This window comes from Echinococcus granulosus (assembly GCF_000524195.1).
Source record: "Echinococcus granulosus chromosome Unknown EG_S00132, whole genome shotgun sequence".
Lineage (NCBI taxonomy): Eukaryota > Metazoa > Platyhelminthes > Cestoda > Cyclophyllidea > Taeniidae > Echinococcus > Echinococcus granulosus.
In genome coordinates this window covers 87645-99065 of record NW_020170512.1, presented here as the reverse complement: position 1 = coordinate 99065, position 11421 = coordinate 87645, and the positions used below count along the sequence as shown (strand labels likewise).

The window sequence follows — 11421 nt, the reverse complement described above, 5'->3', positions numbered from 1 at the left end:
GGCCATCGTTGGAACGTTCATATTCAAACCGTTCAAATGTGTTACTGCTGGGTGGCCAAGTGTGTCATCGCCGTATCGTATTGCTCTGGAAATATTCTGTCGACACGGGTAGATATACCTATGTTTGGGTATTAGACCTCCACTTAAAAGAAGCTTAATTTATCGCCAAAAGATGTAGCATATGCGCACGCACTGTCGCTGCCGCCTATCATCTCATTTTGATTAAGGGTGTCTCGACTGCCCCAAGAAATGACTGCAGCATCTGCAGTTAACACAACACATTTGCTGCTTATTCCTAGATGCAACACAATCGTATTAACATATGCTTTCGGGCCAGGTAAAGTAGAAACACTGGATTAATAAATGGATTTTGCTTGGGAAACCATATCCAATCATACTGTAACGAAATGAAGAAAGGACTAACTTTTGAAGAGCAGCACGATTAGCATTTAAATAAAGATATTAAATCAGACTACCAGAAACACTCTTTCGTGTGCATAAGTCCGGAAACCATCAAGATAATTCCATGTCATAAAATCAATCCTCCGATCACAGTTATCATGAGATGCATTTCCAGACAAAGCCACAACTACCACTTTATAAACAAAGAAAATTAAATAAAACACTTTAATAGTGAACAGGGGATAATGATTCACGATACAAATGAACATGCTTAGAATAGTGCATTACTAGAGGATGACAATTTGTGTGCGACTCCAAGAAAAAATAGGAAAAGGCAACCCAAATTTAAACACCTTTTCAAATAAGCATCCAGTAATTAACAAAACGCGGCCTAGGCTATAACTATGTTTAATAAAAGAATTACCGGTGATAAGGTAGAGGTATTTTCAAGCAAAGTTAAGACGTCCTCTCGAGTATGAGAGTAATCGAGCTGAATACCTACTGTACTGCAAAACATAGATTTAGCAAACTATAAGAATGATGACTGTGGAGGACTTACTATAGTAAGGCATCGATCGCAATTCGGAGTACGAGCGGAAGAGGAGGATGAAAAAGTAGAGGAGGTAGATGAAAGCCAAAACCCCCAGAAGTGCTAGAAAGACCTATGGTGTAAAACACACAGGTAAGCCACTGAGCGACCCAGCGTAGCTTTTCAATAGCACAATTAAAAAACGAACCATGCAGGAGTTGTGGCCAGCTGTGCTGATAATCAGAGTGGTGCAGCACAATTACGGTAAAAACAGTGCCCATGATAAATATACCTTTCCATCTCCCACGAATCGACCTCCACGATCAAAAGTCCATACCACAAGTTTCCCAGCCCTTCTATGCGATTATAATAAAGCGACTTTCAGGCTTGCGTAACTAGTAGCAACTCCTGAAATAACCCAAAGGTTGCAGTGGTAACATTGGCGGAGCAAGAAGGAAAAATTTAACCGTATGCGGAAAATACCATTACATTCTACATTCCAAAAGAGGCTAATCGCTGTTCTAATGATTTAAAGTGTGTACGACATTCGGTAACGTAGAAATGGAAATGAACGAGCCTAATCCTCTGCACAAGGAGAACGTATAACGATGGCATGAAAACAGTGAAGTTATAAAAAGATATAAGGAGCTGCTACTGATCCATACTGTAAGGAATTGGGAACGATACAATTAAAGGATTAAGTGAGATCAGTGTAGCTGCAAAAAGTTAACCTCAAGATAGGTGCCTTCCGTGTAGTTTGCTGACAGTGGACCTCAAATGGATCCACTTTAAACTTTCCAGAGGGATCACTAATTGCAATTAAAAATTGCCACAAGACCGGCTTCGTTGGAGTTTTCGAGAGGCACACATAAGTGCACACACCAATAAAAAAACTCGAAGAGAAACATTGCAACCATACACATTACATACCGCTATGACTTATTTTACACAAGTAAAAGTGGAAGACGCACTCTCAAACATCACATAATGGGGAAGTTTATTAAAAAGATCTTTACTGGGCTTTGTTGGGCAGCAACTTAGCCTCAAATGACGAACCGATTTTCTATTCCCCAAACTCCAACTCCGATCACTTTTTAATCAAAAGAGGAGCCCAGTTTGCTTTTCTTAAAACTGACAACCATTCTAAATCATGAAAAAAGCATCGCTAACGACAACCCAAGCCCACCACTGAACAAGATTGACAAGAGCGTTAAACGTTCAGAGATGCATTTTGTGTAATACTGGATTCCAAAAATAGAAAGACAATCCGCTGAACGACCAGTCAACTTTACAATTCAATGCACCAGCTGTATCTTGATGAACATCACCACATCGTCGACACAAATCTTCAAAATTCAATTAAATTTTAGTTTATTTTGGAGTTAACATTAGACCCAAATTATGAAATAATCAGGACCTAACTAAATTTGTTTCTGGATTTATTAAACAGGCACCTGCTCGACGAACAGTTCTGGAATGGCTAAAATTAGAACTTCGAAGATCCATTCTTAAGTTGCATAATACCCTAATATACACCTATTTTTTTTCGGCTCAGCTGTGCATCCCACAAATGGGAAAAAGGAGAAATTCCAATTCGGTTTAATTTATGGGATTTGCTAAATATACATGCTAATTACCAGTTCACGCACATTTCAGAGGCAAAGAACCTTTTTGACTTGTTGAAAAATATAACTTCATTGACGGAATTATTAGGTCATACGAAAAGCATCACCAAGTATCATGTTCCCATAATTCATTTATTCCGATTTGAAAGCTAGAGCCCGAACCCACCTGGATAGCAACTGAGTGGTGGAGGAGATAGAAGAGAGGATCACAATACTCCGAATGCACGACCCAGCCGTTAAATGTTACGAAGACGAGCCAAATTAGGGTTGGAATAATGAGGCGTAAGCAGTAGAACCGACAGCATGATCTGTCAGCCTGAAAGGAAGAAAAAACTGAAAGAGATTCTGTCTGGATTTGACTACTGGATAATCAAACATTGAATTATAGTAGACCTCCTTTGACCAGTTCATTAAACAAATTTAATGTGAGAGCTGAAGCCCGCTTTGTGAAGGTTCACGGGACCACCAGAATAGAGCAGTATAATATCCCCTGAGATTGATAACTCGATGAAGTTGGCGTGCTAATGCACGTTTTCGACTTTCCTTCGCCAGTTCAGTGTATAATAGCAGTTTTAGATGAAGGGAAGAGTAGAAGCAGAAACAATGAGATCTTCCACGGTAGTAACAACTGAGAGAATATGCCAGTCGAATGGCGAGTTTTAACGGTTTGCTTTTGAATAGTTAATTTATTTAGCCAGCTTCATTAAACATTCATCTTTTACTCAAGTTTGCCATTTGATCACTTTACTTTCTCCGAAGGACTGTGATAGAAAAAAAATGACTCACCAGCAGCAAAGAAACTCAATCCGTGAAACTATGTAGTACCTTTCCCTTCGTTTGCCATTGCGGTGGTAATTCATATAATGACACAGTTTTGCAGCGCGCCAATTTGGTTTTAAAATGCGCAACAATTCCTGAAATAGTAACTACGGAGTGACCAAAGAAGTTTGTGTGGCTTCCAGTAGAGTTCGGTGCAACGACTCCTTGTAACTCAGCGAGACATGAAATGCGTGTGAATGCTTATAAGGATGCATAATAAGGCATAGACGGGTAATGCACCAGTCTATCGGGGCGGTATTATTTCGTGCCCTGTACTCCTTTTCAGATATTTTGAACTCTCTTATTCTGAAATATTGGATGATGGGGTTTGCACTTGTTTGCTTCCCAGGCCGAGTAAACTCGATGACAGTTACATAAATTGCTTGCATACTTTTTTAAATAGCGCTTGGGGAAGGTGTTATAAGTGGCAGCAGAAAGTATCACGCTGATGTACTTAAAAGAACTTAATCTCATTGATGAATTATTCAGAGAGATGCACCGCGTTCAGGAAAATCCGCCTTCTTGACCATGAAAAACTACTTGCCACCAGTGATTAAAAATGTTTGAGGCAAAGTTTCTAAGACCAACTTTCAAACATGCATAACGGGAATGATTAAACGAAACGTTAGCAACTAACTTAGCTGGAGGGCGGAAGTAATAAAAACTAGGCAACAGAATCCAATGCGCAGTGCGGTAACAAATGGCATGAGCCTCAAAGACCATAAATTTGTTCATTGCTGCTTTCACATAGCTCAGTACACCGTGCAATCCAAGTTGTTCACTGGCTGAAGGAACTTATGATGATAAAGGGCCTTTGTATTTTAACGTTTTTAAAGCAAACCAAAAATCATGGCCACTCCAAACGACCCACCCACCACCCATCCCACAGCCTTAAGTTTTCTGCAGTTAGTTAAGTTTGATTATTAAAAAACAATCAAAAAATATAGTTACCCTACAGAACAAGGCCGTTACCCGCCTAAGTTAAAACATTTAAGCTAAGTTAGCGTCATCTAAAATGAAATTCCAGCGAGAAATATATTTAACAAGGATGTGCTAAAACCAAAATCCCACTTTTTCGTAGCTTTGACCCATAAAGTTGGCAAATATCCATCCAAGGAGCTATCGCAGAGAGATGACCAAGAGATTTCTGGCTGAGGAATGTTTCAAAAAGCCAAATAATAGCCATTGTGCTCGAAACTCCCACTTTTGGAGAGCATAACCAAAACTCTGTTTTAGAATGTATTTAATTAACAATGTCAAATAATTTGCTCAGACTGTAGCATGTAAACTGTATTAAAAGGTTTCCCATTCAATCCCAAGAAAAGTTTCCACTGGTATTGTTGTTCTTTAAAGGAAGTCAAGCAATTGTTTTGAATAAAGAAAAGAGGATCGCAATCAACCTAAGCCCCACAGCTCTTATTTGATCATTTCTGGTCTTGCCTTTCTTAAGGGAAGAAAGATGCAAAAGGCGGAAGAGCAAATAAAGTGAACCAAATTGTTAATTTAGAAGGAATAAACTAATTCAAAATAACTTTACTTAAAAACAGGGTAGCTTTAGCGTCTAACGATGTGTTTTATCGCAAACAAATTGTAAATTGATGAGAAGCTTATTAAAATATTAAAGGCATAGGTGAATGAGTAAACCAGTTTAAAAAACCCAAACACCCTTATTCGCCTTGTTTCAAAAAGGAGCACCAAAAAGGCGCAATTCGAAAACCTGCATAAAACGAGGCAAGTGTATGAAAGAAATACGATCATACATTTCCAAGGCCGCGTTAAAACATGCTCTGTTGCTGAAAATAACTAAAAAAGACGTAAAACAGAAGAAGCGAAATGAAATCGCTATCAAACATTGAGGCAAAGTATAAAGAAGCAATTTAAAACAAATTGTCCACAAAAACCCATGAAGTTGTCTACTTTTACCATTCAAAAATAGCTTTTTTGGCGAAATGGAATGCAAATTTAGACAAAAGCTGGAAAACTTTATGAAAAACAAATGACATAACTTTCCAAGAACTCACCAAAAAATGTTGACGAGTAAATGATGCAAATTTTAGTACCGAAGCAATTAAAAATAAGGCGATACTTAAAGTGAAGCAATCAAAACAGTGGCGACTGTTGACATCGACGATACAAAAGAATGATTTCACGCAAAAGCATACATGAAGTTGATAAGTGATTAAAACCGATGATTATCAAACTGCTACATAGTGAATAATTGCTGTGTGTTCTTGAAAATGAAACGTGGAGCAATTTTGCCTAAATTCTGACGTGACAGTGAATGAAGGCCTGCAAGTGAATGCAGACAGAGATAGTGAGGATTTTGATTCATGTTGTATCTGAAATGATGTCTAGTACATACGCCGGCATTCAGTTTGCCGTGTAAAATTTCCCCAGTGGTTACATATAGCTCTAATTATGTGATCGACAGTTATGAGCTTTCTGCTCTTCCATAACACTGAACTGACTTGGGACAGTCGAGACACCCTTAATCAGAATGAGATGGTAGGCGGCAGCGGGAGTACATGCGCACAAGTTACACCTTTTGGTGATGTTTCTTTTAAGTGAAGCGGATGAAGGTGAATGAAACCAAAATGTCTGAATCTATAAAAAGAGCTATAATAGAGGCGTGGGTGGGTGGATTCACGACAGAAGGATAAACGGATGGATCGAGGTGGGGGAAATCGAGGAGGATGTATTTAATAAGTAGGCTGGGCTTGGTACATAGATGATTAATATACCAGTGAACAAGGCGTCAATAAACGTCGTGTTGCAAAAAATCAAATGAAGTCCAAACCTAAGAAAAAGAAAAAAAAAGTTTCGTTTCATGTATTTTCGGTACTTTCTAGTCACTCACCACTCGTAGGGCATCAAAGACACACAGCCAGAAGAGGAGCAGAAAAGCGTAAAAGGAGACTTGAAAGAAACCGTCCAGAGCCTGTGGAATCCAACCAGACAGAAGATACATCAGTGGATGGAGGGGATCTAGACCAAAAAAGAGATTTTCCCACTTTGTGGAGCATTTGAAATTTTAGTTACGCTGTAAGATGGGAACAGCGGTCCATTCAAGTCAAATCAAACTTACTGTAGAAGAAAAGAAGGAGAATGAGGAGTACTACGGTAAACTTCTGTTCAATGGTCCAGTATTTCCACCCAAAGGATCGCATAGATACGCAGAAGCTACCCTGCAGATTAGAGAAATGAAATGCGGAAGTACCACTGATGCAAGTAGCTAAGAATACAATTCAGCTCTCAAATGCAATTTGACGAAATTCTGAGCCCTTTTTAGCGCAGGGAATCACCATCACAAAGACGAGGAAAAATGATTACACAACAATTCTCCCCACAAATTTAAATTTAGAGTCCAATGAGTAGCTCGTCTTTGACCAAAACTAAAGTCGTTTCGCCAGTGTCATAGTGACATCATAATTATCTGACACTTTAAACTCAACTTATATTCCCACCTTACACCAGGTTGTCTACAATGGTGCGCATTTCTAAAACAGTTCCGTTTACCCATTCAAGACTTCGTCATAAGCCTCCACTGAATGCAATGGGGTATAATGATACCTACGAGCCTACACCCAAAAAAATAATAAGGGAAGTAGAATATCAGAGGTGATGACTCCCAAATGAAATAAAACATCACACATGATGGAATGCTAAACTAAGCATGAATGGGCTTGTCCACAATCGCCAACACAGATACACTGAATTCAACTGACTTATTTGTTGCTCAAAAGTAATCAACCATCGGTTCAGAGTCTTCTTACTGAGCGAGTTTGGCATTATAGAGCCTTTCGTCGTCCTATAAGAGCAGCCCTTCCTTCCGACTCATAATTTACTAGGCCCGGCTATTTCTATAGTAGCTTGGCTTTCACATCGAGTCGCATTAAGATTTCAGTCGTAAATGTTTGGGGATGTAGCGATGCTCGCCTTGGAAGTGTAGTGGTAGGGGTCCTTTAACTTAACGAAGCCATTACTGCATCACAGTTCAATCGGCCAACACGGTATGTTTTTAGAAGGTGCATAACAAGAGTGAACAACAAGCTAGTGTTCTTCCAAGTTTACTGCCATTTCTTAATGCATGGCGTATGACACCCAGATAATTAACTTACATAACCTTCTCTTATTCTTAATGACCAGGAATGGAGAATCTTCCAGAAGGTGATGCAACTACTTTTGAGTAATCCGTCGATTAAGGCAACTTGTTAAACTGTTTCTGGGAGATGCGTTCCGCTATTGTACACTAAACTTTCTCCAAAGCCCATACAGAAAGCTTTAGAAGCGAGTTAGATTCGGCTTGTAAAGCAGACAAGCTCAACGGATATCCATCAGGTTGAGCGAATATTTGATGTATCAGAAATGGGAGAAAAGTGGCAGAGAGAACGATAAATAGTACCGTACTGATAAATCAGCAGTCATTCATTTATCCCCTGTAATGTGTACCCATAAAAAACCAATGCATTTTACAAGTCATTACAAGACATTGAAGTGATTTATGCCGGAAAAACTACACGATCTTTTTGGTCACCCAATGAGGGTAAAACCTAATATATATATTAATTTTTCAGACCTTGAACGAAGACACCTAAAATTGCTTTATTAAAGAAATGTTTGGAATTGATCCTTACTGGCTTCTAAATAAGTAAAAAGTTAATTAAAACCTTCGGATCTTAAAGCTTGATTTATAAAATTCGAAAACTCAAGACGCAGATATCAGAAGATAACACAAAGGCAGCCTAACTTATGGTCGGCCTTAAAATCAAACAGAGCACCTTGGCTCATTTTCTAGCACGATTAGTCGATTATGCTTGAAAACAGCTCCATTTACTTGTCACTTGTTTTGCGAAAAAAGGCCTCGATATGAATAATGCTTACACAAGTGGTAGCGTACCTCCGCAACAGCCTAAAAGTCGCCCCTTAATTCATTGCTACCAAGGTAGCAGAGACAAATCGACCATCACTACCGCGCATAAACTGCACGTTTATTTCAAGTCCTTCCGCTCCAACAATGAAGTGTGATCATCCCTCTCAGACAAAGATAAACCTGCACCTTAACTATTTCAAACAGCCAGTCTATTTGTGACACAGTTCTGTGCAGAGAGTTGTTATAAACCCATTAAAAGCATGGCACGTTTTCGCGACGCCTAAGGTAAGAAAATAGCAACGTCACCTATGCGTGACGCTGGCAGTTAATGTTAAATGAACCTTACTTGGCACGCTTAACATTTTTTGCTCGAATGCTCATAAGCGCCTTTTAGAGAAACACGGAACTTCAAATCAGCCAATAGGCGAATTAAGTGTTTTTCACTTAGCATAAAAACTTAGCCAAACGGAAAACCCATTAAAAGCATCTAATTTAAAGTCCACGCTCAAAAACAATTCCAGTAGATAAATGTTGGGTTGTATCCGAGGGAGACCTTATTTCAGAAGTGAAGCTAAATCAGCTCCAGCATTAAAGCGTCAACTCACCAAGAGTCCGAAAGCTGCCAGAAAAGCGACAAATCGCAAGAGTAGCTCAAAGTAACTAAAAGTGGCATTGTGCGTCTGTGTAATGAACTCAATTTCCGTAATCTCGAAGGCGGGAATAAGTGGTTTCTCGGCCTCAGCATCCGCCATTTTCAGCTTCATTGCGGCTTCGTGCATATCGTCCGCATCATGGGCCAGGTTACCACCGTCGCCTTCTTGTTCCACATTGTTTTGCGGACGAAGACCAAAGAACCTCACTTTGAAAGTGTAAGCCGTGCAATTCAGCAGGGCAAGATGAACTAGCTGCAGCTCGTTGCATGCCTATAAAAAATGAAGCTTCTTCAACACAAAAATTACTACTGATGTGAATTTCACCGAAAGTTTGCTACTGCTCGAAATCAGGTGACTCTAGATAATAATGTAATTCAAATGATGAATTACTCAGGGATAAACGTAGCGCTTTTAAAAAGGAGATCGCATCGAAGATGGAAGAGTTGGGAAACAAAGTGAAAGGGACGAAGTTGGTTGATCTAGGCCACTCTTTTGGTTTCCAGATACCAAATACCATAAAAATGGAATTTACAGAAAGTTCGTGATTCTGAAAAATGCTTTGATTGTTGGTTTCAATGATTATTCCAACAACCAAAATACTTCAGAAGCTTTCTGTAATTATTCAATGTTATTATAAGAGCACAGACTTCTCTGGCTACATCATTCCATGCAGCTGAGAGTAGCACACACGCACCATTTGTAGGAAGAACGGTGAGGATTTATCCGCTGTGCTCCACCTTACCCGACAAGCAGATGATGGAGGACTTATCGTCGGTCAGACCATATACTACCAATAGGAACTGGAGGCGTTGTTCATGAAAGGGTGGCTCTTTATATCGTGATTTGACCAGTGGCTCCATCATTGCTCAGACGAAAATCATGCGTCGTTATTAAACCGGCTTTAAGGTAATGACTGAGTAGGATTTTTTCAGAGCCAATTGACTGCAAAGATCATTAGCTGGTTTATTCTTATCTTCACTTTTCATAAACACAGCGAAGTATACATGTTAGTTTGAGGAAGCACACTTTAAAATCAACAGATCATACCAACTGAAAAAAGGGCGACTGAGGGATTGCAAATGCATCTTAACTTCTAGAAAGAGCATTAGTTCTAAGACGTTAGCACTAATTTGTGACAACAATAGGACCATGTGGAGTACACAAAATTTTTAGCTTAAGCCATTAAGTTGGCGGTCCAAGCAAAAAAACATCTCTGTCGTTAAGTTAATCAGTACATTACATGTGCAAGAATCACATGGAAATAAAGGTACTTAGTAATATTTCATACTGATTAAGAAGGTTTTTAGGCTGGATAATTATCGCATTAACGCTGCCAAAATTTACACCTAACCCTTCAAAGATGGTTAACAAAAAGTCACACTACTAGTATTCCTTCAGCAAAACGATACCTTCCCGTTGTTGCAAAAGAGCATCGTATTTCTCTGATACGTAACGATAGACAATACTTCTCCGGCGCCAGGATCTGAATTGCCTTCATTTCGCATGTCCTTTGGATACGTTCGACACATTACCGATATGTTTACGGTAACCGGAATCGACATAAAGGCTGAATTAGAGGGGAAAAAGAAAACCGCTAAATCAGATTAGGATGCCGACATTTCAACATTGGAGAAATGCAAATGTAGATGTACTAGGCGTAGTAGTGACAGGTGTGTCGCACATCGTAGGCTAATCCAGTCCGGGTACTCTTGCGCGAGACAACGGCGCGTGCGTGTGTTGACGAAAGAAATTTCTTGCAAGTAAAGCCATAAAATCTACATATTAAACTAATAAAATCCAACCACATCACGTCAATGGCATGCTCAACCACTTCGTGAGACATTTCGGTGGTAGAAATGATTGAAAAACGGTCTTAAATAAGTTTACCGTTAGGGTTCTCTTGGTGGATGACGGAGGAAAACCAAATCTCCCTCTGAAAGAGCATCACAGGGTCAGAAGTAACCTTGTAGAAACCGTTGTAAATAGTTCGTTCTTCTGGGAGAATTTTAGTAGCGTAGTGATTGTTGCGCGTCAGCACCGACGGACCCAAGATGCCAGCAGTGATTGAGAGGAACATAATGGTCATGAAGATGAGGATGCAGGAGAAAACATGCACCTTTTTCACTGAGTACAAATGCATATGCACAGTGCTAAATAAACGGAAAAAGAAAATAAAAACCCCGCATTGAGCAAGGAAAACCAAAGGCAAAGAAGCAAGTTTGTTATGAAATCACACCAAATGGGCCGAGAATCTTCGTAAAAAGTTTACGTGAATAATAAAGACGAGTAACCGAGCAAATAATTAAATGAAGTCACAAAATTAGGACTATCAAAAGGCCACACCAAATTTCAAGGAAAAGTTACGGTAGGAGATTATGCAAAAGTGAAGTGTCTTAAAAGACACGGTGTGGAAGGGAATCGACTGCTAATATAAACTTCTTAAACAGCATAAAAAGAAAACTCACGTCTCAAGGTCCCGCTGGTACCCCATCCTGAAATCGAAAATGCCGCCCCGTGTGACCA

The 11421-nt window shown here is 39.5% G+C and overlaps 1 protein-coding gene across 1 annotated transcript in view; it reads right to left on the bottom strand. All coding sequences in view use genetic code 11, as the record gives it.

The window, feature by feature from the left end:
- The window catches only part of EGR_09109 (Transmembrane protein), a gene marked incomplete at both ends in the record, with an annotated part of 15239 nt that extends 3850 nt beyond the window's left edge, over nt 1-11389 (bottom strand). The window contains 8 exons of the mRNA XM_024498358.1: nt 962-1064; nt 2723-2872; nt 6233-6360; nt 6461-6560; nt 8851-9168; nt 10308-10465; nt 10786-11048; nt 11364-11389. Of these exons, the coding sequence (XP_024347225.1) occupies nt 962-1064; nt 2723-2872; nt 6233-6360; nt 6461-6560; nt 8851-9168; nt 10308-10465; nt 10786-11048; nt 11364-11389 (1246 nt within the window). The remainder of the gene's footprint in view (nt 1-961; nt 1065-2722; nt 2873-6232; nt 6361-6460; nt 6561-8850; nt 9169-10307; nt 10466-10785; nt 11049-11363) is intronic.
- Nucleotides 11390-11421: the final 32 nt, after the last annotated feature.